This window comes from Entelurus aequoreus, linkage group LG16 (assembly GCF_033978785.1).
Source record: "Entelurus aequoreus isolate RoL-2023_Sb linkage group LG16, RoL_Eaeq_v1.1, whole genome shotgun sequence".
In the NCBI taxonomy this organism is placed as follows: Eukaryota; Metazoa; Chordata; class Actinopteri; order Syngnathiformes; family Syngnathidae; genus Entelurus; species Entelurus aequoreus.
The window spans coordinates 37,826,979-37,854,822 of NC_084746.1; the positions used below are offsets into that span (position 1 = coordinate 37,826,979).

General features: G+C 38.1%; 2 protein-coding genes across 5 annotated transcripts; one reads left to right on the forward strand and one right to left on the reverse strand.

Annotated features, from left to right (window-relative positions):
• Positions 1-111: 111 nt before the first annotated feature.
• On the reverse strand, positions 112-9,954 carry LOC133630934 (dehydrogenase/reductase SDR family member 12-like). 3 transcript variants are annotated; one of them, XM_062022808.1, is made up of 11 exons: positions 9,782-9,954; positions 9,340-9,541; positions 8,937-9,070; positions 6,221-6,303; positions 4,321-4,416; positions 2,438-2,519; positions 2,309-2,370; positions 2,133-2,237; positions 1,976-2,066; positions 446-583; positions 112-367 (listed from the first exon to the last, which is right to left on the reverse strand). In XM_062022808.1, exons 2-11 carry the CDS (start codon positions 9,393-9,395, stop codon positions 216-218), a joined length of 999 nt encoding a protein of 332 aa, XP_061878792.1. In that variant the 5' UTR covers positions 9,396-9,541; positions 9,782-9,954; the 3' UTR covers positions 112-215. The 3 variants fall into 3 exon arrangements, with proteins under 3 accessions (XP_061878792.1, XP_061878791.1, XP_061878790.1); XM_062022807.1 differs by having other exon boundaries at positions 9,340-9,532; positions 9,709-9,954; XM_062022806.1 differs by having other exon boundaries at positions 9,709-9,954.
• LOC133630935 (AP-1 complex subunit sigma-3-like) lies at positions 9,767-27,844 on the forward strand. Of its 2 annotated transcripts, XM_062022809.1 has the most exons (6): positions 9,767-9,971; positions 15,484-15,662; positions 15,776-15,884; positions 16,743-16,880; positions 27,202-27,263; positions 27,404-27,844. In XM_062022809.1, the coding sequence occupies exons 1-5, from the start codon at positions 9,969-9,971 to the stop codon at positions 27,241-27,243; spliced, it is 471 nt and encodes a 156-aa protein (XP_061878793.1). In that variant the 5' UTR covers positions 9,767-9,968; the 3' UTR covers positions 27,244-27,263; positions 27,404-27,844. The 2 variants fall into 2 exon arrangements, with proteins under 2 accessions (XP_061878793.1, XP_061878794.1); XM_062022810.1 differs by lacking the exon at positions 27,202-27,263 and having other exon boundaries at positions 9,772-9,971; positions 27,404-27,839.

Sequence of the window (27,844 nt, forward strand, 5' to 3'; positions counted from 1 at the left end):
TTTTCGGTGTAAAGTCAATCTCTACGAGCTGGACACGGACTACAAAGTGCATCCATGTTTCATTTCTATGGTATAAAATATTTTCATACTCTTGTTGAAATTTGTTTAGTGAAATATTGTGGAAAATTAGACATCTTGTAGTGTAATTGTACTGCAGTTAACAAAACATGACCATTGTGTACCATTCTTCAGTAATTGACTTTATTGGTATTATATTATACTAGTTGGAGGCTGCTGTGTCCTAGTGGACCAGGCAGGGACTGCACAGCTTTGGCCAGAATCTCCAGATGACCGATGAAAGTCAGAACCTCCACTGTAGAGCTGCGGGTCCAGGCCAGAGGCAGGTGGGTAGAGACGGGCGTGCGGTCTGCAACACGGACCGCCATTGGTGTGTCATGCAGGAACAAGTGAAGCGGAAGACTTAAGTTTTGAAAATGATGCCTACCTTGAAAGAACTGCCCGCTTTGGGTTCTTCCAGCAGCTCGGGACAAAGCCAACCACACCACAGTGTCGGCCCCTTGCTCCGCAGTGCGCAGCCTGTCTCCCATCATGCTGTGGAACTGGGGCATGGATGTGGACACGGCTGCAAGTGGGAAGGCCGTGGTTTTGTAAGCATGGGACTAGAGTAGTACGGTATAGCGGCGGTACTAGTATAGTACAGCGATACTAATGAATCATATTCGGTACTATACCACCTCTAAAACGTACCGGCCTTCCCCCACCCCACCCCCTTTTTTTTCTTTTACAGGCATGGCGTGCGTCGTCACACGTCGTGACATTGCTGGTTTTACAAGGAGCATGTTCGGCAGCGCACACACACGTAGTACTTACAAACAGACACAGTGTGTAGACAGAAAACAGAAAAGGGAGAATGGATGCATTTTGGTCTAAAAACTCAAGTTAAAGCTGAAGTTATAACACTGAAACACCCTCAGGAAGAGGTGCTTTAAGACATGGCGAGCTAGCTAGCGGCTAATGTCCATCCGCAGTCGGCAGTGTTTCAGCTACTTCTAAATAACTAATACTCGCTTCCATGGCGACAAAGTAAGTTTCTTACACGTATCGTCACTGGAGGACGAGGAATAGCTAAACATGCTTCACTACACACCATAGGAGGATACAATAGCTCACCGGCGTCACAATGTACACAAATGCCATGGGTGGATCTACACTGATGATACCAAGTACAGGAGCGTATCTAGTTGATACTACTATGATTGCATCGATATTTTTTTAGCATCACAAAATCTTTGAATATGACCAATGTATGATCCTGTAACTACTTGGTATTGGATTGATACCTAAATTTTTGGTATCATCCAAAACTAATGTAAAGTATCAAACAACAAGACTACGTGATTATTACATTTTAACAGAAGTGTAGATAGAACATGTTAAAACAGAAAATAAGCAGATATTAACAGTAAATGAACAAGTAGATTAATAATCCATTTTCTAGCATTTGTCCTTTATAATGTTGACAAAATAATAGAATGATAAATGACACAATATATTACTGCATATGTTAGGAGTCTTTGTTTGTTTACTTACTAATAAAAGACAACTTGTCTAGTATGTGCACTATTTTATTTATGGACTAAATTTCAATAACAAACATGTTTAATGTACCCTAAGATTTTTTGTTAAAATAAAGCCAATAATGCTATTTTTTGTGGTCCCCTTTATTTAGAAAAGTGTCGAAATACATTTTGGTAACGGGACCAAAATATTGGTATCGGGACAACACTAGATGGGACACAATTGAGCAAAATTCACAGAAAAACGAAATCGGGAACATCTGAGAAGGGTATGGTATGTTGTGATGTGGTAACAATTGATACAGTCGCAATCTGTCACTATCTGGCCTTCTTGATACAGTCCATCCTCAGTGCAATATGACATCATTACCATTCAAATGGGCATATATCCCTCCCGTATTAGATGAACATAGCAGTTGTAGAAGTTGAATGAGTACCTGGTGTATCGACCCAGCCGGGATGCATGACTGAAAAGTGGATGTCAGGGTACTCTTTGGCCCACTGCTCTGTCAGCACCACCTGCTGCCTCTGAGAGGAACAGCAATGCAAGCATCACTCACAACAATTGTCAATGAAGGCACAGACTATACCCACTTTGTTCTGGGCGTAGACCATGACGCCGTCAAAGTAGCCTTTATCTGACTGTAAGTCATCAATCTGAAGCTTCTGGACCAGCATGCCTCCTGACGACACTGTGATCTAAACAGAGACACAAGTGTCCAGACACAAAGGTGGCACTGTGGAGTCCTCCATGATGTGCCCCTTCATACCACCCTTGGGTCGCGGCTCTTTTGTAGAAGTGGTATGAGACCCTCGGTGAGAAGATACGTGCCTGAAGAGACGGACCAACACCATATTCAAGCCTAACTCCAAGTATAAAGACTACATGGTGGTCTTACCCATGGTGTTGATGGCGAAATTCTTCTCCAGGCCTTCGTCGTTCACCTCTCTCTCGTGAACCATACACCCTGCATTGTTTACCTGTGGAATGTACTGTCCTGTTTACCCAAATAGAAGACTCTGTGTACACACACTATGGAAAAAAGTCAAAGGCTGGGCAAGTTAGCAGACGGCAAATTAAAGTTAAAGTTTCGCTGATAGTGCTGATTTTAAGATAATAGTGTTCAATAAAGCAAGTCGTCAAAGTAGTTAAGAAATATACAAAACCCAAAACCAGTGAAGTTAGCACATTTTGTAATTCGTAAATAAAAACTGAATACAATGATTTGCAAACCTTCTCAATTTATATTTAATTGAATAGATTACAAAGACAAGATATTTAATGTTCCAACTGAGAAACTTGTTTTTTTTTTTTGCTCCTATAACAGTCCAGATGGTAAATAAGCAGGGTCGTCCATGATAACGTTGCTCCAAAACCTGTATGTACCTTTCAGCATTAATGGTGCCTTCACAGATGTGTAAGTTACCCATGCTTTGGGCACTAATACACCCCCATACCTGGCTTTTGAACTTTGCACCTATAACAATCCGGATGGTTCTTTTCCTCTTTGTTCCGGAGGACACGACGTCCACAGTTTCCAAAAACAATTTGAAATGTGGACTCGTCAGACCACGGAACACTTTTACACTTTGCATCAGTCCATCTTAGATGAGCTCGGGCCCAGCGAAGCTGGCGGTGTTTCTGGGTGTTGTTGACAATCATTGGTACTTTAACTTTAACTTATAGTAGACTTTTAACTTGCACTTACAGATGTAGCTGCCAACTGTAGTTACTGACAGTGTTTTTTTAAGTGTTCCTGAGCCCATGTGGTGATATCCTTTATGCACTGATGTCGCTTTTTGATGCAGTACCGCCTGAGGGATCGAAGTTTCGTAATATTGCTTACGTGCAGGGATTTCTCCAGATTCTCTGAACCTTTTGATGATATTACGGACTGTAGATGATGAAATCCCTAAATTCCTTGCAATAGCTGGTTGAGAAATGTTGTTCTTAAACTGTTGGTTAATTTGCTCACGCATTTGTGGACAAAGTGGTGACCCTCGCCCCATCCTTGTTTGTGAATGACTCAGCATTTCATGGAAGCTGCTTATATACCCAAGCATGGCACCCACCTGTTCCCAATTAGCCTGTTCACCTGTGGGATGTTCCAAATAAGTGTTTGATGAGCATTCCTCAACTTTCTCAGTTTTTTTTGCCACTTGTGCTAGCTTTTTTGAAACATTTTGCAGGCATCAAATTCCAAATGAGCTAACATTTGCAAAAAATAACAAAGTTTACCAGTTTGAATGTTAAGTATCTTGTCTTTGCAGTCTATTCAATTGAATATAAGTTAAAAAGGGATTTGCAAATCATTGTATTCTGCTTTTATTTACCATTTACACAACGTGACAACTTCACTGGTTTTGGGGTTTGCATATTTTAATTGCAGTCTACCAGTTATTTAAAAAAATAAAAATAAATTCTGTCTTTGTTTTTCAAAAGACTATCTTATATTATAAATAAATGATAAATGGGTTATACTTGTATAGCGCTTTTCTACCTTCAAGGTACTCAAAGCGCTTTGACAGTATTTCCACATTTACCCATTCACACACACATTCACACACTGATGGCGGGAGCTGCCATGCAAGGCGCTAACCAGCAGCCATCAGGAGCAAGGGTGAAGTGTCTTGCCCAAGGAAACTTACGGACGTGACTAGGATGGTAGAAGGTGGGGATTGAACCCCAGTAACCAGCAACCCTCCGATTGCTGGCACGGCCACTCTACCAACTTCGCCACGCCATCCCCACTGCATTATGTCAATGATTGTGTCTACCTACCAAGACGTGTAAAGATGAATACTGCTTCTTGAAGGCCTCAGCAAACTGCCAGACTCTGCGTGACTCTGACAAGTCCACAATATGGACGTATACCTCCTGCAATGAAGACAGCAGTTACTTCTTTGTCATATCCATTCATAATGACTAAACACCTAATTAGTAGGATTACGCAACCTCTGTATTCAACTTTCCTTAGGAATTAACAGGACGGTATAGGGATCTAGACTAGAAGATAGACGACAGCAAACTCAATGTTTTTAAATCAAACATGTCACAGCATAGTCCTACTAAAAAGAACACATTTTTATGCAACTTGGAATTGGATTGGATACGTATTCTCATTTGATGACCGTTTGTCTAAATGTTTGACTGGTCTTGCATCATCACACTCCAGCATGAAAGGGTACAGAATAGGGTTGTCCCGATACCAAATGTATTTTGATACCTTTTGATACTTTTCTAAATAAAGAGGACCATAAAAAATGACATTATTGGCTTTATTTTAACAAAAAATCTTAGGGTACATTAAACATATGTTTATTATTGCAATTATTGCAATAAGCGACTTTGGGTACTTAGAAAAGCGCTATATAAATCCCAGGTATTATTATTATTATTATTAATTTAGTCCTTAAATAAAATAGTGAACATACTAGACAACTTGTCTTTTAGTAGTAAGTAAACAAACAAAGACTCCTACTTAGTCTGCTGACGTATGCAGTAACATATTGTGTCATTTATCATTCTATTATTTTGTCAACATTATGAGGGACAAACTGTAAAAATGCATTATTAATCTACTTGTTCATTTACTGTTAATATCTGCCTACTTTCTGTTATAACATGTTCTATCTACACTTCTGTTAAAATGTAACAATCACTTATTCTTCTGTTGTTTGATACTTTACATTAGTTTTGGATGATACCACAAATGTGGGTATCAATTTGATACCATGTAGTTGAAGGTCATAATTTAAGTCCTCATGTGTTCAGGGACGCATTTCCTGAGTTTATAAACATAATATAAATCTTAAAAAAGCAAAACTAGATTTTGTGATGCTAAAAAATATCGATGTAATCATAGTAGTATCGACTAGATACGCTCTTGTACTTGGTATCATTACAGTAGTTGTCAGGTGTAGATCCACCCATGGGATTTGTTTACATTCCGGAGCACTAGCTTTTGTTAGCAGTGATGCCGGTGAGCTATTGTATCCTCCTACGGTGTGTAGTGAAGCATGTTTAGCTATTCCTCGTCCTGCAGTGATAATGCTACTTGTAAGAAACATACTTTATTTGTCGCCATGGAGGCGAGGATTAGTGATTTAGAAGTAGCTAAAACACTGCAGACTGCGGATGGACGTTAGCCGTTAGCTTGCTAGCCATGTCTTAAAGCACCTCTTCCCGAGGGCGTTTCAGTGTTATAACTTCACCTTTGTCTTTAGTTTTTATGCCAAAATGCGTCCATTTTCCCTTTTCTGTCTACACACTGTCTGCTTGTAAGTACTCCGTGTGTGTGCGCTGCCGAACATGCTCTTCTGCTCGTAAAACCAGCAATGTCACGACGCGCCGTCATGCCCGTAAAAAAAAAAGGGGAGGGGGGGTCGCAAATATGAACTATTAGTATACCGGTACTAGTATAGTACCGGTATACTAATGAATCATATTCCGTACAACCCTAGTACAGACACACAAATTTTTTTATTCCCAGTGGGTCAGCTGTGTCCAAAGAGCACCCGGGGTGCCATTTATGACCAACATTGGCATGATTTTAGCATCTTTAATGTACAAAATTGTATCAAAACTTACTAAAAGCACGTCTAAATTCCAGAACCAAGTTTATTGGACAACATGCTTCCAATATAATAGTTGTATAATATGCCTTAAAAACAATACTTACAGTATTACCAGATTCATGAATAATCTCCTCCTTGGCCTCTTCAGCTTTATCTTTATTCCTGCACACCATGTGCACTCTACCACCTGCAAACCATTCATTTTTTAAATCAAATTAATCCCACTTTTGAATTTGGATTAATCACAACCAAAGTAAAATTTTGACACAAATGCATTCTTTGTCGGAATGTCATAAAGGATTTTTTAAAAAAGTGGGTTACTTGACTGCATTATATACTTCTATTTGGTCAAAACCTGAATAGTTGTACCTAAACTCCCATTGGCATTATTTTGTAGTGAAACTTGCCAGCGAGCACACCAGCTGGGGTCTCCACATTCATCTTTTTTGCTGACGTATGCTTTGACCTGATCCCTGACCTTGTAACCCCCTGCTCAAAAACTATTGTGTGATTAATCTGCGTACATACAGTACAGGTCAAAAGTTTGGACACACCTTCTCATTCAATGTGTTTTCTTTATTTTCATGACTTTTTACATTGTAGATTGTCACATCAAAATCTATGAATGAAGTGAAGTGAAGTGAATTACATTTATATAGCGCTTTTTCTCAAGTGACTCAAAGCGCTTTACATTGTGAAACCCAATATCTAAGTTACATTTAAACCAGTGTGGGTGGCACTGGGAGCAGGTGGGTAAAGTGTCTTGCCCAAGGACACAACGGCAGTGACTAGGGTGGCGGAAGCGGGGATCGAACCTGCAACCCTAAAGTTGCTGGCACGGCCGCTCTACCAACCGAGCTATACCGTCCCCACATGTGGAGTTATGTACTCAACGAAAAAAGGTGAAATAACTGAAAACATGTTTTATATTCTAGTTTCTTCAAAATAGCCACCCTTTGCCCTGGATACTGCTTTGCACACTCTTGGCATTCTCTCGATGAGCTTGAAGAGGTAGTCACCTGAAATGGTTTTCCAACAGTCTTGAAAATTTTGAAGCTCATCGAGAGAATGCCAAGAGTGTGCAAAAAAGTAATCAGAGCAAAGGGTGGCAATTTTGAAGAAACTAGAATACAAAACATATTTTCAGTTATTTCACCTTTTTTTGTTAAGTACATAACTCCACATGTGTTCATTCATAGTTTTGATGTGACAATCTACAATCTAGGTGTGTCCAAACTTTCGGCCTGTACTCTATGGTACAAATTTCGTTAAATACAATCATAAATAGAACAAATCCTAAAAATATATTTTTATTTTCAGATTGTATTTAGCTTGAATATTTCTATGTTCATTTTATTTCATTTGCTTTGCTCTCTAGTTACTTTCGTTTTTAGTACAGATGCTTCAAAACAGGCAGGTTAAAAACAATACAAAATAAGTTGCGATATTAATCGTGTTCGATATGAAAAAAACAATGATCTTTCTTTGACAGCTATTTAGACAGTATACTGCTATAAAAGCTGTACACTGACTACTTTGAAGTATAATCAGTTAGAATTTCTCATTGTCCTTTGAGACGCTATTTAGTTAGATCAGGGGTGTCCAAAGTGCGGCCCGGGGGCCATTCGCGGCCCGCAGCTAATTGTTTACCGGCCCGCCAGACATTCTGGAAATACTATTGTAAAAATAAAAAAGAACATTAAAAAAAGTGGAATGAGGTGAAATCTAACGTAAAAAAGTTGCAATGTTGACACAAAAGCTGCCATGCAGGCTGTTATTTTTTCTTTAGTCTTTCTTTATTTAAATTTTTTTGTCATTGCTCAAAAAAAAAAAATAATGACAAAAAATCCATGTTATAATGAATTATTTTCAGGGCTCAAATATTTTACTTTAAAATGTTTTATGTTGTAAATATTGCATACATTGTGTTTTCTTTGACAAAAGCGCATAAAACAAACAAAATAAAAGCTCCAGCATAAAATCGACAGATATATCTGAAGTTGATCTCGTAGCTTAAGTGTTGAAAGTAAAAGAAAAACCTAATAAAAATGTATCACTTTATGAGTGGGGCACCTTTTGGATCCCAAATATATTTAGTGGTATTTTATTTATATTTTCACTGATTACTCAAAAATATTAAATAATTAAAATCAATGGTGTCCTGCATTATTGATCTTTTAGGGCTCTAAATACTAAATACTGCATATTTCAGTTTTACTATAAAAAAAAAAAAAAGTTGTTTTTGACAGAAAAGCCATAAAACATTTTTATTTTTATTTTGTATTACTTTATATCAACTTGAAGTTGATATAGACATTTACTGTAAGCGTTAAATAAAAAAAATAAATAATCTGACTTATTTTTAACATTTTAATGACTTATGGTCATTAAAGGTAAAATAAATAAAAAATCCATATATTTTGTTATGGTTTGAAAATGAAAAATATCAAAATGGCCCCCACGTGCTTTAATTTTTCCGTGTGCGGCCCTCAGTGGAAAAAGTTTGGACACCCCAGAGTTAGATCATCTTAAAAGTTGCCAAAAAAAAAAGATTAAGCGGATTGCAGAGTCAATTTTTGTGTGCATCAACAAAACAGATATCTTACTGCAGTCGTTTTTGATGGTGGGTGTATTATCATGAGGGTTAGGGCAGAAAGTAGGAAAATAAAGAAAACACGTTGAATAAGGAGAAGGTGTGTCCAAACTTTTGGCCATGTGATTAAAGCGCTATTTTTTCTGATTAATAGCGTGACTTATTGCATTCAATTTGACATAAAAGTCCATAATGGAGAAGGTTCATCTCTTGGGTGTGCACAGCACCTTTCTTGGCTATAGCCATGGCGGTCGCCTTCCCAATCCCACTGTTTGCTCCAGTGACCATGAAAGAGCGTCCCACAACGGACACGTCCGTGTCCTGGGGCTCGAAATCTCGAAATGCCGCTTCATATCCCTTCCTGAACACAAAGTGCCAGAGAATTTAAACAGATTTAAAGAGACGATTGTGTTTTTTCTTTGCTGACGTCATCCTCAGCTGTCAATGGGAGTATTGTGATGGCACATTACGGCTAGTGTGTGTGGTGCCACTCGGTGACCAGGCCTTTCATAATTCAGCAACATATGCCTGCTTTAGTTCAGAGATCTACACACCTTTGTATTAATAAACAACAACAGGACAAATGTGCAACAAAATAAACAAGCACAGATTATTCAAGAGTGGACTGACCTTGTGTAATGGTGTAGTCCGTTCAAGAACCAGATGGTGTTTCGGTAGAGGGACATGTTATCAAATGATAACTTTGCAGAAGTCTTTCCTGAAGAAGCCAGTTTGCTGCCTTTGCCAACCACTGTGACAGATGAGCGTCACATGAGGCCGGCCCAGGCGGGGGGAGGGGGGGGTCGCGTCACAGCGCCCTCTGCTGCCGACACTGCGCGGTACACGCAACACCTGTTTTCGTTTTCTTTTTTTTTCTTTTTTTAATATACATCTTTATTCATAAAGTTCAACATTTACAAACAAACATATGAACAAGAACAACCAAACATATTTCCCTGTTTTCGTTTCTTGTTTGTTCAAGTGCGCGGCAAAAGTCACGTGATCTTTTAAACTTCCTGCAGCGCGACATCCAATCCGAGGTGGCAGGTGCTCGAGGTGTGCGCTAACTCACCCAGCAGGCGCCGCCCGGTGGCCAGGACGGGGCGGAGCTTAGCGACTTTCACGCAGGCTGCTGCCAACGGACGGTGGACGAAGGCTGTCGATTAAGGTTATGTGTTCCAAAAGGATACATTGACCCTTTGTGGGGGTTAAAATAATTTTTTTTAATCACTTTGGCACCCTTACAGCTGGCTGGCATTATGGTAAGTGAGCCATAAGGATAAAGTCTAACACCTGTTTGCACCTGATGTCGCCGCCAGAAATTATGTTTTTATGCTACTTCCGGTTTGTGTTTATTCTTAAACCGTGTCGCCAAAGTTTCTACTTTTGTGTGGTTTCAATTTGTTGAAATGTTGTTTTTCCTTATGTCTGACTTCATGCTACAATAGTATTCCAACAGGCCGTTCGGTTAAACGAGTTTGGTCACTTTGCGTCGACTTGGTGGCTTTCCGCCTTCATTTGCATGTCACGTGACACAGCTCCTATAGCTATCGATATCAAGCCCCTCCTCCACGCTGAAGTCCTCCTGAGAACCAGAAAATACAACTTGCATTTTTGTTTACATTATATAAAAGTCTTAGGTGGAAAAATCAATATGCCACAGTGGCGTTATGCAATGTCCTTTGCTGTTGACACCGGTATCTAATACCAATTATTGTATCTACTGTTTAGTGAATAGGACAAGACTTATTTAATAAATAATAATAATTTACTTTGCATAGTAGTCTAAAGCTCAATTTACCAATATTTTGTATTAACATGTAAAAACATTGAAAACTGTCCCGTGAACTTGGACTTTTGTGCATTTCATGTTGTATTCATGGTATCCTACAAAACCAGTGAAGTTGGCACATTGTGTACATGGTTAATAAAAACAGAATACAATGATTTGCAAATCCTTTTCAACTTATATTCAATTGAATAGACTGCAAAGACAAGATATTTAATGTTCGAACTGAGAAACTTGTTCTTTTTTTGTAAATAATTAACTTAGAATTTAAAGGCAGCAACACATTGCAAACAAGTTGTCACAGGGACATTTTTACCACTGTGTTACATGGCCTTTCCTTTTAACAACACTCAGTAAACGTTTGAGAACTGAGGAGACACATTTTCGAAGTGGAATTCTTTCCCATTCTTGCTTGATGTACAGCTTAAGTTGTTCAACAGTCTCCCTTCTGCTATTTTAGGCTTCATAATGAGCCACACATTTTCAATGGGAGACAGGTCTGGATTACAGGCAGGCCAGTCTAGTACCTGTACTCTTTTACTATGAAGCCACCCTGTTGTAACACGTGGCTTGGCATTGTGTTGCTGAAATAAGCAGGGGCGTCCATGATAACGTCGCTCCAAAACCTGTATGTACCTTTCAGCATTAATGGTGCCTTCACATATGTGTAAGTTACCCATGCCTTGGGCACTAATACTCCCCCGTACCATCACATATGCTGGCTTTTGAACTTTGCGCCTGTAACAGTCCGGATGGATCTTTTCCTATTTGGTCCGGAGGACACGACGTCCACAGTTTCCAAAAACAATTTGAAATGTGGACTCGTCAGACCACAGAACACTTTTTCACTTTGCATCAGTCCATCTTAGATGAGCTCTGGCCAAGCGAAGCGGCGGCATTTCTTGGTGTTGTTGATAAATGGCTTTCGCTTTGCATAGGAGAGTTTTGACTTGCACTTACAGATGTAGCGACGAACTGTAGTTACTGACTGTGATTTTCTGTAGTGTTCCTGAGCCCATGTGGTGATATCCTTTACACACTGATGTCGCTTTTTGGTGCTGTACTGCCTGTGAGATCGAAGGTCACGGGCCTTGCTGCTAACGTGCAGTGATTTCTCCAGATTCTCTGAACCTTTTGATGATATTACAGACCTTTGATGGTGAAATCCCTAAATTCCTTGCAATAGCTGGTTGAGAAATGTTGTTCTTAAACTGTTGGACAATTTGCTCAGGCATTTGTTGACAAGGTGGTGACCCTCGCCCCATCTTTGTTTGTGAATGACTGAGCATTTCATGGAAGCTGCTTTTATACCCAATCATGGCACCCACCTGTTCCCAATTAGCCTGTTCACCTGTGGGATGCTCCAAAAAAGTGTTTGATGAGCATTCCTCAACTTTCTCAGTCTTTTCTGCGACTTGTGCCAGCTTTTTTGAAACATGTTGCAGGCATCAAAAATCCGGATGAGCTAATATTTGCAAAAAATTACAAAGTTTACCAGTTCGAACGTTAAGTATCTTGTCTTTGCAGTCTATTCAATTGAATGTAGGGTGAAAAGGATTTGCAAATCATTGTATTCTGTTTTTATTTACTATTTACACAACCTGCCAACTTCACTGGTTTTGGGGTTTGTATACTTTCATACTGATAAAAGAAGCAGCTTTCCTGCATCTTATAACCATCTTTTACGTTAAAACATAGTCTTAGCCAGTCCTCATGCCCACCACAAAGGACAATGGAAATGTGTTTTTTTCGGTATCTTTAAAAATGTTTCCGAAACTACTGATTAAATACTCACGCTCAAAACCCCCACTCAATTTTCCACCTTTAGAAACAAAATAACTGCATGAATTAAGTAACTCTCTTCGTCAGTAAGCCATTTTGGGAAGGCATATCTTTTATTTCAGTTAGTTCCGTTTCAGTTTATTTGGAACATACAATGATACATACAATGATACAATGTAATGCAGTTTTATCCCATTTCCTTGTTCTCTGTAACAGAACAGTGAATAAATAAATAATATACCACAGTAAGTAAACAAATATTAAATACATAAACAATCTTTATCTCAAAAGAAAAAAAAGGGTTCAAGATGTTCATCATAATGTTTGCTCTGTGTACTTTGTTAACACTTGTAGTTTGAACAGTCTCTTAAACTGAATCATATTGGTGCTTTCTTTGATGTCTTTGCTTTATCCATTTCATCATTTCATTCCACATACGGATATGCTAAAGGTTTTAAATGTTGTACATGCATACATATGTTTTAAATTAGATTTTCCTCTATTTCATTGGACAAATCAAATAATCAAATACTGTACAACACATTTTACTGTTGTGGGGTTTTCTGAATTTGATAAAACGCTTGTTCCTTACAGAGGACAACCATGCTTTGCTGCATTTCAGGATATTTATGTTTAACCAACCTTACCACTATTTACACAATACTTTTTACTGGAAAAAAGTGAACTACACAATGTAAAGCACATAGTTTATGCTTACCTTTATGATTGCTGCTGATAATTTGTAACTTAAAATTTAACTCTCTCCTGCAGTAATGGTTCAAACTACAATGTAGCCAACTAACCGAATTTTCGGACTATAAGGCGCACTTAAAATCATTTCATTTTCTCAAAACTCGACAGTGTGCCTTATAACCCGGTGCGCCTAATGTACGGAATAATTCTGATTGTGCTTACCGACCTCGAAGCAATTTTATTTGGTACCTGGTGAAATGATAAGTGTGACCAGTAGATGGCAGTCACACATAAGAGATACATGTAGACTGCAATATGACTCAAGTAAACAACACAAATATTTTATATGTTCCATTGAAAATATAGAACATTACACACGACGCTCAAAAATCTATCAAAATGTTTTAGTACGACTTGGGTAAGCGTTGAAGCCACACCGCTTGATGGATTGTACTGTGCTTCAACATACAAGTATTATTATGGTGTGTGTATAAGGTAAGACATATTATCTGGTGGTTTGTTTCGCAATATGATGCAAAAGCAACTTTTCTTACTTTCTGGTACCTGTTGATCTGTATTTAGGATCTGCATAAGTCCTGAAAATGTAGTCGTAGTCGATAACCTTCTTCTTTTTCTCTATCTTCTTGTCAACCTCCGCTGTTGCCATTTCTAATATAAAGTAGTGTAAAATTCTTACCTATATCTGTCAGTAAACCCGCCGTGAAAGCACTAAAACATACCGGTATAGTGAGTTTACATTATTCACCCAAGGAACTTTAGTTATTAGAGAGTTTTTTCACGGGACACATTTCGGGCGTTGTTGTTGCGCTAGTGAGCCACGGATGAGGAGATGCTGCTCCGTTATTGATTGAAGTAAAGTCTGAATGTCATTAAAACGGTAAACTCCATCTTTTGACACTTCTTCCACTCCCGTCCTTGCACGCTACACCGCTACAACAAAGATGACAGGGAGAAGACGCTGTCGAAGGTGAGCCACGTAAATAAGACCGCCCACAAAACGGTGCATCCTGAAGCATCTGTCAGAAAGTGACTTGAAGATGGTCTGTAAAACATCATCTATGCCAGTGTTTTTCAACCACTGTGCCGCGGCACACTAGTGAGATACAGTCTGGTGTGCCGTGGGAGATTATGTAATTTTACCTATTTGGGGTAAAAATATTTTTCGAAAACAAGTAATTATAGTCTGCAAATAATGTGCCGTTGTTGAGTGTCGGTGCTGTCAAGAGCTCGGCAGCGTAACAATGTAATACTCTTCCATATCAGCAGGTGGCAGCCGGTAGCTAATTGCTTTGTAGATGTCGGGAACAGGTTGTGTGAGACGACGATGGTTTGTCGTGAACTCAATATGCAGACGACAGTGGGAGGCAGCATGCAGGTGAAAAGGTATCTAATGCTAAAACCAAAAATAAACAAAAGGTGAGTGCCACTAAGAAAAGGCATTGAAGCGTAGGGAAACTAAAACTGAACTGGCTACAAAGTAAACAAAAACAGAATGCTGGACGACAGCAAAGACTTAAAGCGTGTGGAGCGTCCACAAAGTACATACGAACATGACATGACAATCATCAATGTCCCCACAAAGAAGGATAGCAACAACTTAAAAATTCTTGATTGCTTAAACAAAGCAGATGCAGAGGATAGCGTTCAAGGAAGACATGAAACTGCTACAGGAAAACACCAATAAAACGGGAAAAGCCACCAAAATAGGAGTGCAAGACAATAACTAAAACACTACACAGAGGAAAACACCAAAAACCTTAAAATAAGTCACAGTGTGATGTGACAGGTCGTGACAGTACACCTACTTTGAGACAAGAGCTATAGTGATGTATGCTTGGTTATGGTTTAAAGTCATATCCAACACTTGCGACAACGACTTTTTACTGTCAATATCGGCTGCTGAGTTTCATTTTTTTAATGATTTCTGCTGGTGGTGTGCCTCAGAATTTTTTCAATGAAAAAAATGTGCCTTGGCTCAAAAAAGGTTGAAAAACAACGATCTATGCAACATTTTGACTAAAGAACCACCATTACATGTTATGTAGACCACAAGGAAGTCTTTTACATTTAGAAAAAGATCATAATATGACCCCTTTTAATGCACCTTTATAATCTGGTGCGCCTTTTGTATGAAAATAGACCTGACTAAACCCGTGCGAAAGGGACAAGCAGTAGAAAATGGATGGATGGATAGACCCGCTCATCGGCAGTGCGCCTTATAATCCGGTGCAGCTTACGGTCCGGAAAATACGGTACATCTTGGTAATTATGTGTGATATAAACATGCTCAACAATTATACTTCATCTTGTACCTTATATCTACCGGCTGTTTTGCTGACTTATAAAAGTGAGTTATCTTATTCTTTAATGAGTCATGACACCAGCAGAACATGAGATGACATCATTAACTGCAGTCTGGTTCATGATGTCCTCTGGTAAAGAAGACCTGCCTCCGTTCTTCCCTCCCCGCTGTGTGTCCATGTCATCAGATGCGCTTCCTGCTGCTCTTCAGCCGCCAGGGCAAGTTGCGTTTGCAGAAATGGTACACGCCCATGTCTGATCGGGAGAAGAAGAAGATCATCAGGGACATGACCACGGCCGTGTTGGCACGGCAACCACGCTCCTGCAACTTCCTGCACTGGAAGGACTTGAAGATTATTTACAAGAGGTGGGCGGGGCTCCTGCATTCTTGCCTAACCTCTAAATACACACCTGGTGCAGAGTATATCATATATCAATATGCTTTTTTAACCTAAAATGCTCCCTTTTTTCTCGTTGTAGATACGCAAGCTTGTATTTCTGCTTGGCCATAGAGAACCAAGAGAACGAGCTGCTGGCATTGGAGGTCATTCATCGCTATGTGGAGCTGCTCGACAGATATTTTGGCAATGTACTTCTTCCATTACCTTTTTCACCTTCTATATCACAGGTGTCAAACTCAAAGCCCGCGGGCCAGATCTGGCCCTCCACCTCATTTTATATGGCCTGCAAAATGTGTCAATAATATACCTTATATTTTCTTTCTTTACTTGCTTATTTTCTTCCTAAAGGTATTAGGTTTTTTTTCTTGTTTGACAGGGAAAAAAATAGTGTGCAATATTGCAACAAATACTATATAATCTAACTTTTTGGTCAAAATCCAAATAAATTCTTAAATATCTGCTTAACTTATGATTTCGAAGCAAGTTATCAATCAAATTGTACACTATAAAAATGACCAATAGAATTTACTGTAAAATTTAGGGAGTTTTTTTACAGCACATTACTGTAAGTTGAAAAAAAAAAAGACCCATATTTGTTTTTGTACAGTAAAATTAAGTCGACTGAGCTGTCAGTTGTTTTGGGTTTTTTACTGTAAAATCCACGGTTGATGATATTATGGTACCACATTTTATTATGGTAAAAAACTGGCAGCTGAGTTGCCAAAATACAGTGGTACTGTATTTCTATTTACAGTAATATGTTGTAATAATAATAATAATAAATAAACACCATATATTTTACAGTAAAAGTCTGGCAACTATGCTAGTTTTTTTCTGTAAAAAACAGTGGTAAAGTCCACAGATTTTTTTTACTCTTTATGTAAAAATGTTTTTAAATATTTAAATTCATAGGCAAACTCATTAATTATTCACTGTTACTGTTACGGTGTGGCCCTCAATGAAAACAAGTTTGACACCCCTTCTCTATATGGTACAGTCGTCCATTCTACACTGGTCCTTATCTATGTTTCGTTGTCTCCTCTCAGGTGTGCGAGCTTGACATAATCTTTAACTTTGAGAAGGCCTATTTTATCCTGGACGAGTTCCTCATGGGAGGAGAAATACAAGAAACCTCCAAACAGATTGTGAACCGCTCCATTGAAGCCTCAGACATGTTACAAGAGGTGAAACAACACATCACAAACACAGCTCCAGGCTCACAAGTGTGACATGAGCGTCTGTTGCGAGGCTCCATATAATTAAAAACACTAGCTTCAAAGGCAGCCAACTAAAGCGCTTTAATTTTTCTATTAGTACACTTTGAAAATCTCTGCTTTAAGGCTGTGCCCCATTGTGCATTAGTGTTGTTGTTTTTCACATATACCTTCCCTGTCAGTCACACTAAATATTGAACGTCTCTCCAGATAAAAATGCAATAACAGGGTGTTGGCGCTTGAAGCTAGAATGAAAAATAATCAAATCCAAGACTAGAAGAAAGTCTTTTCCTGAAAAGGCACAATAGTTTTTAACATTTTCAGCCTTGTTTTTCTGACCTAAAAACAGTTTGTGTGGACGAAAGCTGATACGTGTACACAGCAAATACTACTTACAGCAAATATTACTACACGCAGCTTTCATTCCTTCAGAACTTGATACTTATTTGTGTTTGTCTAAAAGTGTGTGTTCTTGATATTTGTCATCATGTCTTGTTATGAGAACAAACACTGAACAGACCAGCTTTCTGGATGAGTTGAATTACCTTCTTAATAAGAAATGTAAGCATCTTTATCAATAAGACTGATGTGATGTGATACATTATTAGATATATAAACCTACTCTTCAGGCAATGTGATATCCCAATCATCTGATGCACCTAATTACAATGCAATACAATTTGACAACACTTGATACCACACAGCACAATATGATGCAATGCAAACAATGGAAATTAAAATACTGCCCACAAATTACGGTCACATGTAATTAATAAGACGGACGGTATTTTAATATCAGTTGAAAATAAATAAATAGATAAATCTGTTTTTACAATTGTTTTACTGACAGACATGTATGATGCCCATACACTTTTGCCCATATTCCTGGCATGCAGGTCCAAAACAATTAACAAAAAATGTTATATTTAAATTAAATTGAATAAACATGAATAAATGTACTGATAAAATGTATACCTCCAATTTTTTCATACAGTATTTAAAAACAAATATCCCACAGGCAATAACACCCAAATTATTTATTAACCTTACAAGCAATGTTGTAACATGTTTGATTTGCCCACAAGTGTAAACATACTGTAATGATGAGATGTCAAATCAACTCAAGTGTGTACTCATGTTGTTCTAACTTTCCTTGATAGTGTTTCATGTTTACGGTAATTTGATGTCAATTATGTTGCCTGGGGTCTCAGAAAATCAAGGTCCAGGCCCAAAATTGCCGCACTTTGCACACCACTGCTTTAGATTCCCACTAAACTGAAGAGTCTCACATATTTGGATATTTGCTTTTGGCACTTCAGGTATTTTTTCTGAAAATTATGCTTATCTCCTTTGTTGTACAACATTTTACGCTTTTACTGTAGTTTTATAAACATATACCGTACTGTATCTACCTGTGCCTTTTGTCCACATGCAAACCTCATTTTAGGTCACTAAAAAAAGCTGTTCACTTTTATTTGAATTTATGTTATGCCTTATTTTTGTTTGATATTAAGCTGTAACTTCACAACACTATTTATCCTTTAGTACAAAACCAGTGAAGTTGGCACGTTGTGTAAATGGTAAATAAAAACAGAATACAATGATTTGCAAATCCTTTTCAACTTATATTCAATTGAATACACTGCAAAGACAAGATATTTAATGTTCCAACTGGTAAACTTTGTGATTTTTTGCAAATATTCGCTCATTTGGAATTTGATGCCTGCAACATGAATTCAGGGATTTCACCATCTACGGTCCGTATTATCATCAAAAGGTTCAGAGACTCTGGAGAAATCACTGCAAGGCCGGAAATCAACATTGAATGCCTGTGACCTTGCATCAAAAAGCGACATCAGTGTGTAAAGGATATCACCACATGGGCTCAGGAACACTTCAGAAAACCACTGTCAGTAACTACATTACGTCGCTACATCTGTAAGTGCAAGTTAAAACTCTACTATGCAAAGCCAAAGCCATTTATCAACAACACCCAGAAACGCTTCGCTGGGCCCGAGCTCATCTAAAATGGACTGATGCAAAGTGTAAAAGTGGTCTGTGGTCTGACGAGTCCACATTTCAAATTGTTTTTGGAAACTGTGGACGTTGTGTCCTCCGGAACAAAGAGGAAAAGAACTAACCGGACTGTTATAGGCGCAAAGTTGAAAAGCCAGCATCTGTGATGGTATGGGGGTGTATTAGTGCCAAAGGCATGGGTAACTTACACATCTGTGAAGGCACCATTAATGCTGTAAGGTACATACAGGATTTGGAGCAACATATGTTGCCATCCAAGCAACGTTATCATGGACGCACGCCCCTGCTTATTACAGCAAGACAATGCCAAGCCACGTGTTACAACAGCGTGGCTTCATAGTAAAAGAGTTGCGGGTACTAGACTGGCCTGCCTGTAGTCCAGACCTGTCTCCCATTAAAAATGTGGGGGGGGCAATATGAAGACTAAAATACCACAACATAGACCCCGGACTGTTGGACAGCTTAAGCTGTACATCAAGCAAGAATGGGAAATAATTCCACTTCAAAAATTGGTCTCCTCAGTTTCCAAACATTTACTGAGTGTTGTTAAAAGGAAAGGCCATGTAACACATTGGTAAAAATTAGGGATGTCCCGATCCGATATTGATATCGGAAATCAGTCCGATATTAGCCAAAAAAGTGAATATCGGATTTTATCGTACTGAATCTAAAAACTCCGATATAAGCGCTCCGATATAAGCTGTCCATTTACCGCTGCAGCACGTCTATAATAGGTGACTCTGGTTTGATCACACTCCAACACAGTAGGTGGCGGCAATGCCCCTTAATTAACGTTGGTGCCGGCCGCGGAAGAAGAGCGTCTCTGATCCAGCATGCACAGCCCACGTGATCACAACAACGACAACGCGTGTGCTTGCAGCAAAGTGTAGTGATGTCGGCTGTGTGGAAGTATTTTAACCTAAATTCGGACAAAGACGTTGCCGCTAAATGCAACATTTGTCAGGCGCAAGTGTCCCGTGGAGGGACAGAACCGGGAAGGTTCAATAAAAGCAACCTCATCGCACATTTAAAAAAACACCACAAAAAAGAACATGAGGATTTTCGCGAGAGCAGCAAGGCGAAGCAACAAACCTCTGGCTCGCTTCAGCAACCCACGCTGGCCGAAAGCTTTGCAAGACGTGACAAACTACCACAGGACAGCAAAAAGGCAATGGCCATAACAGAAAAGATAGCCCAGTTTATTGTGCTTGAGGACCAGCCCCTGTCGGTGGTGAGTAATGTCGGGTTTAAACGCGGGTTTAAATATTGTGTTGTTTTTGTCCCCGCCCACAGTTGTTTCCAACATATGCTGAGAGTAAAAAAATAACTGAAGTGAACTTGAATTGTTTGCACTTTAAAACGTTATTTTTGTTTTTTATTGGATTTATTTAGGTTATTTTTCAGGGTCTTCTAATTTATTTTTAATTTATTCTATTCAATTGTATAATTATGTTGGTATTAGTGGTTATTTTGCACTTTAAATATAACATTTTGTTTTTATTGGATTTGTTGAGGTAATACTCTTATGGTGAAGGTTAAAATTTATGTAACCAATTGGTTAATAATAAATGGGTCAGTTTTTCCTATACCTACTCTTGCTGACTATTGTTTTCTGTTTTAACACTACAACATCAGTAACATCACTTTATCAAGCCTTTTCTAACATTCCACACAACAAAATAAGGAATAAATATATGTATGATTTGTGCCTATATCGTATCGTATTGATATCGGTATCGGCCAATACTCAAGGCTAAAATATCGGTATCGTATCAGAAGTGAAAAAGTTGTATCGGGACATCCCTAGTAAAAATGCCCCTGTGCCAACTTTTTTGCAATGTGTTGCTGCCATTAAATTCTAAGTTAATGATTAAGTTTCTCGGTTGGAACATTAAATATCTTGTCTTTGCAGTCTATTCAATTGCATATAAGTTCAAAAGGATTTGCAAATCATTGTATTCTGTTTTTATTTACCATGTACACAATGTGCCAACTTCACTGGTTTTGGGTTTTGTAGATCCCCTCCACCTGGTCAATTGAAAAGTAGCTCGCCTGCAGAAAAGTGTGGGCACCCCTGTTCTAGTAGTAGATTTAGAATAACCCAAGTTATTCTTTAACTTCACAACACTATTTGTCTTCTAGTAGTAGATTTCCTTGGTTGGTGGTTACAAATGGAATATTGCTATCCATGTAAACATTACCGTGAACACACGCACACACACACACACACACAATGTGGAGGCAACAACCGTCACACACAGTTACTAAAGTATAATTATGAAATTTTGGAAACCAGTCGGGCACTCACTGTACCTTGGTTGGTACAGTCTCTGCCCCACTTAAGTCTGCAGTTGACCTTAAATTCAACATGAATATTTTTGTGAACAGTAACTTTCCTACTTAGCATTTTCCAATGCAGCATGAGAAGTTGTTGTTGTTTCAGTGTAGTGTGTGAGTGTGTAAGTGGTGTTTCCAGTAGTCAGCTCAGTGGTGCTCCTATAGCCGGCTTGTGGATGTTTGTCCCTCCAGGATTTTTTGTGATTGTTGCACCCTAAAATTCCTAAATCCGCTTATTTAAAAAAAAAATATATATATTAAATCAACTTGTGATTTTATCAATTTGGTATCAATGCTTTAAGTGTTCCTTGTAACCTTAACCACAAAAAGAACAGTATTTCAATACAAAATTGGAAAACAAATACTGTATTGGTGATGTTTATATTATATTGTTTTGTACCACACAGACTTAAAAGTAGACACTATATGAGAGTAAAAACACATACTTCATTGTCAACTTACTGTACGGTTTGAATTCATATTGACTGATCGCAGTAATAGCTGATTGTAAGTACTGAAAGAAAATGCCACCAAAGGCTTTCTTATTGTTCGCTGTCTGCAGACATTCTGTTTGTTTTACATTTATGTTGCAACTAGGGTTGTCTGGATACCAATATTTTGGTACCAATTCCAAAATGTATTTCGATACTTTTCTAAATAAAGGGGACCACAAAAAATGGCGTTATTGGCTTTATTTTAACAAAAAATCTTAGGGTACATTGAACATATGTTTATTATTGCAATTTAGTCCTTAAATAAAATAGTGAACATACAAGACAACTTGTCTTTTATTAGTAAGTAAACAAACAAAGACTCCTAATGAGTCTGCTGACGTATGCAGTAACATATTGTGTCATTTATCATTCTATTATTTTGTCAATGTCATGACGTGACGACGACGCGCCGTCAGGCCTGTAAAAAAAAACAAAAAAAACATGGCGAACCGGTACTTTTCAAACAGAGTATAGTACCGTTTTTGATTCATTAGTACCGCGATACTATACCGTACAACCCTAGTTGCAAATGCATTCCCCCCCCCCGCACATTTAGAGCGTATGTGAACTCTCGCACTATTTTTCTTGGTAAGTATAGGGATGGGAATTGACAAGATTTTTCCGGTTCTGATTCTGCTTAACGGTTCTCTTGTTGATTCTTATTCGGAAAAAAAGAGGAAAAAGGGTGGATTACCATCAATTTAGTTTAGTTTAGAGGTACCGTGACCTTACAAAGCCTACAGTGAGGTCTCAAGAGGAAGAAAAAAAAACGTTTTTGTAAATGAATATAAGAAATTGATATTGATGTGCAAATGACTGAAGAATGTAACATTTAGTAACATGTGGTATTAACTTATTACTACATGCTTTTCAAGCCATTATTTATTATAATGTTGATGATTATGGCTAATAGTTTATGAAAACTTTGAATTTAAAATTTCAGATAATGTAAGGTTTCAAAAACTGTAGGCCATGATGATCAGAATGATAACAAAGGCTTGCATGTAATGAGTTAATATCAAGGATTAGTTTCACAGTTGAAGTTAATTGCTGACATGAATGGACTTTATATTCTATATAATGGACTTTCACCTGTCTAATATAATGACAGAGAAAGTCTGGGTGCAGGAAAACAAACTTTTCTCTGACTACAATTGAACATTCACCTCCTGAAAATGCAAGCTTTTGACCACCAACTAAGTCGCTGCTCGGTGACATTCGTTAGGAGCAGACGTGAACTGGGGCCGCCGCCTCGGAGCCAGTCAGAATCTTGTCTCTCGTCATGCTCATCTAAATGAGAAGGCATTCATTTCATGATAGGCTATGTTAGCTAGTACCTGTTGTATTCAGATTAAATAGGAGCGGATAAAAACCCAACTTTCTTTCATTTACAATTATTGTATGCTGTGTGTTCAAATGTCCTTCTCTTGATGAACTAGCAGCCTTTTAATAATTACAAGTAGTGCCGTTGCAATCTTTTCTAGTCAAATGTAGTCAACTGGAGAGCGTTTGTTTGCGCCCGGGCTCTGACATTTGGAGATCTGACGTCACTAGACATCATCCCCACCCGGAAGGATCGATGAGAGAACCGTACGAGTAAATGGCAAGCGATTCCAAAGAATTGATACGCTGGGAACCGGTTCTAAACAAGAATGTTTTTTTGATTCCCATCCCTATTGGTAAATGAGACAATGACAATTATCATCATACTTCAACATCTCTGTCATGTGAATGTTGTCTCCTTGCTAGGTCAGCATTGCAAATCATAATGTTTTTAATTGCCTTACCCTGGATAAATAAAGGTTAAATGAATATATAAATACATGTAAATTCGAAATTAAATGTTTATATATTCCATTACCCAGAAGGCTTAGCGTTGTAGACAAGACCAGGAAGTGCAGTGCATCCGGAAAGTATTCACAGCGCTTAACTTTATTCATATTTTATGTTACAGCCTTATTCATAAATTGACTAAATTCATTTTTGTTCCTAAAGATTCTAGACAATACCTCATAATGACAATGTGAACATGTATTTTTTATTTATTTATTTTGCTAATTTATTTAATAAATAAACAAGTATTCACTGCATTTATTAAATACTCTTTTGATGCACCTTTGGCAGCAATTACAGCTTCAAGTCTTTTTGAATACGATGCCACAAACTTGGCACAACTTTCTTTGGGCACTTTCTCTCCATCCTCTTTGCAGCACCTATCAAGATCCATCAGGTTGGATGGGAAGCATTGGTTTTCATCCAGGATGTCTCTGTACATTGCTGCATTCATCTTAGTCTAGTCAGGGAGGTGACCAAGAACCCCATGCTCACTCTGTCAGAACTACAGCATTCCTCCGTGGAGAGAGGAGAACCTTCCAGAAGCAATCCACCAATCAGGTTTGTATGGTAGAGTGGCCAGACGGAAGCCATTCCTTCGTAAAAGTTTGCCAAAATACACCTGAAAGACTCTCAGACCATGAGAAACCAAATTCTCTGATCTGATGAGACAAAGATTGAAGTCTATGGCGTGAATACCAGGCGTCATGTTTGGAGGAAACCAGGCACCGCTCATCACCAGGACAATACCATACCTACAGTGAAGCATGGCGGGGGCAGCATCATGCTGTGGGGTGGGAGACGTGTCAGGATAGAGGGAAAGATGAATACAGCAATGTACAGAGACATCCTGGATGAAAACCAATGCTTCCCATCCAACCTGATGGAGCTTGAGAGGTGCTGCAAAGAGTAATGGGCGAAACTGCCCAAAGATAGGTGTGCCAAGTTTGTTGCCTTGTGTCAGTAATTGCTGCATCAACAAAGTATTGAGCAAATGCTCTGAATACTTATGTACATGAGATTTTTTATTTTTCTATTTTCAAGTAACTTGCATTTAAAAAAATAATTAAAAAAAAGGAGCCTTTTTACATTGTCATTGTGGGGTATTGGGTGCAGAATTTTGAGGACAAAAATGAATGTATTCCATTTTTGAAAAAGGCTGTAACATAAAACCTGGAAAAAGTCAAGTTCCTGCTTTGTCTCCACAAAAAAGAAAGGTTTTGATTGACAGTTGCCATTGTCCAAAATAACGCAGAATGGCAAAAATATGCGGGGAAGTGGTGAGGCTGTGCAACGCGGATTGGTTGATTTGGTACCATCGCAATATTGCCATTTCCTGGAGGGACTGCTTTTTGCCCTTGTGTGTACAGTAGATGTGTTCATGCTGTTTGTGTGTGTGCGTGCGTTCTTGTATTTCTACCCTTCTTGAGACATCAACAAGGAAAAGTACCTTCCATATGAGGAGGTGTGAACAAGTTAGGACATAAATCATGGTCCCAATTTGGAAAACCTAATAGAGAATGTCTCATTTCCACCCCTGGTGGTGAAATTTATCGAAATAAGTGTGGTCCCATAAAGGAGGGATTGTTCAAATTGACTGTGTGCCGCTTTTAAAAGTGCTCCCCCTCTGGTCAACATATGAAATAACAAGTGTGTGTAAAAAATTGAAGTGCTCCCCCTCTGGCCAACATATGTAATAACAAGTGTGTGTAAAAATGTCAAGTGCTCCCCTTCTGGCCAACATATGAAATAACAAGTGTGTGTAAAACAGGGGTCACCAACGCGGTGCCCGCGGGCACCAGGTAGCCCGTAAGGACCAAATGAGTAGCCCTCTGACCTGTTCTATAAATAGCTCAAATAGCAGCACTTACCAGTGAGCTGCCTCTATTTTTTAAGTTTTATTTATTTACTAGCAAGCTGGTCTCGCTTTGCCCGACATTTTTAATTCTAAGAGAGACAAAACTCAAATAGAATTTGAAAATCCAAGAAAATATTTTAAAGACTTGGTCTTCACTTGTTTAAATAAATTCTTTTTTTTTTTATTACTTTGCTTCTTATAACTTTCAGAAAGACAATTTTAGAGAAAAATACAACCTTAAAAATGATTTTAGGATTTTTAAACACATAAACCTTTTTACCTTTTAAATTCCTTCCTCTTCTTTCCTGACAATTTAAATCAATGTTCAAGTAAATTTATTTTTTTTATTGTAAAGAATAATAAATACATTTTAATTTAATTCTTAATTTTAGCTTCTGTTTTTTCGACGAAGAATATTTTTGAAATATTTCTTCAAACTTATTATGATTACAATTCAAAAAAATTCGTCTGGCAAATGTAGAAAATCTGTAAAATCAAATTTAAATCTTATTTCAAAGTCTTTTGAATTTCTTTTAAAAATTTTGTTCTGGAAAATCTAGAAGAAATAATGATTTGTCTTTGTTAGAAATATAGCTTGGTCCAATTTGTTATATATTCTAACAAAGTGCAGATTGGATTTTAACCTATTTAAAACATGTCATCAAAATTCTAAAATTAATCTTAATCAGGAAAAATTACTAATGATGTTCCATAAATTATTTTTTTAATTTTTTCAAAAAGATTCGAATTAGCTAGTTTTTCTCTTCTTTTTTTCAGTTGAATTTTGAATTTTAAAGAGTCGAAATTGAAGATAAACTATGTTTCAAAATTTAAATGTCATTTTTTTCGTGTTTTTTCCTCTTTTAAACCGTTCAATTAAGTGTAAATATCATTAATTATTAATAATAACATAGAGTTAAAGGTAAATTGAGCAAATTGGCTATTTCTGGCAATTTATTTAAGTGTGTATCAAACTGGTAGCCCTTCGCATTAATAAGTACCCAAGAAGTAGCTCTTGGTTTCAAAAAGGTTGGTGACCCCTGGTGTAAAACATTTGAAGTGCTCCCCCTCTGGCCAACATATGTAATGACAAGTGTGTGTAAGAAATTGAAATGTGCCCACTTTGGCCCAAATTAATAAAATAAAATAAAATAAAAATGCATATAGAGAAATACTGTAATAACTTGAAGTAAATAATGATTAAAACCAATTACAAACAAAAAAAACAAAGAAAAAATAACTATAAGCTTACCTTTTTTATATTTGCATAGTTTGTATATATTAATAATGTTGTAAATACAAATCTTTATATATCTAGAAAGGGTGGTCCTAAATAGGTAGGCATTTTTTCAGAGGTCTCAAGAAGGTAACAAATACAAGTGTGTGTGTGTGTGTGTGTGTGTGTGTGTGTGTGTGTGTGTGTGTGTGTGCGCGTGTGTGCGTGCGTGTGTGTGCGTGCGCGTGTGTGTGTGCGTGTGCATGTGTGTGTCCTCTTTCGCTCTCTGCCAGTGTTAGTTGCAAGCGAGGGACAGATTTTGCTCGGATTACTTGGGGGGGTTGTGCTGTTTAGGTTCCGTGACACTTCCTGCTCTCCCTCTAGGCTATGGCGCCTCCTACCTGTGTGGCTCCTGGGTGTGTTTCTCTGTGCTTCTTAGTGGGCCTGACTAACACCTGAATGTAGAATGTGTGCCGGAGTGTAGCCTCCCATTGATTGTGATTATTATCGCTTCAGGATGGCAACAGTGATTGGTATGAGGTGGAGCTGTTGGGATGACCTTGAATATGGACAGACAGGTTAGATGTTCTGCTTATGTTAGTGACTGTGTGGGCGTGTTCTCTGCACCTTTACTTCTCGGTGACGTGCCTCTGAATATTAACTACAATACGCTTAGAAGCTGATTCATCCTGTCTTTTGTCTCTCTCTTCTTTCCCAGACCATGGAGGAATATATGAACACACCGGCCTTTTGAGGCATGACAAAGGGACACAAAGTAACACTCAGGAGAACACGGGAGTCAAGTATACTCAGGAAGGCTCCATGGAAACCAGATTAACTTTTTTTGGGAAGAAACTGGAATATTGATCGTAAATATAATTACTCTTCATCTTGCAAATTTTTGAAAATGATGCAAAAGGTGAGGTAAAAACATTGTGATGAAATAATTGTGCTGAATGTTATTAATAATGTAATGGAATTGTTAATTTATGTTTATTTAAAGAAACATGTTACCGGTTTATTCACTTTTTAATATCAAATGTATTGAGCCACCTTTAATGTTTGCTAGCTTGGGTGTGTTTTTATAACAACTTGCAATGTGTGGAACTTATATAATTAAATGCGGTTTTTTTTTGGATAAATGACTTAAATTGGCTCT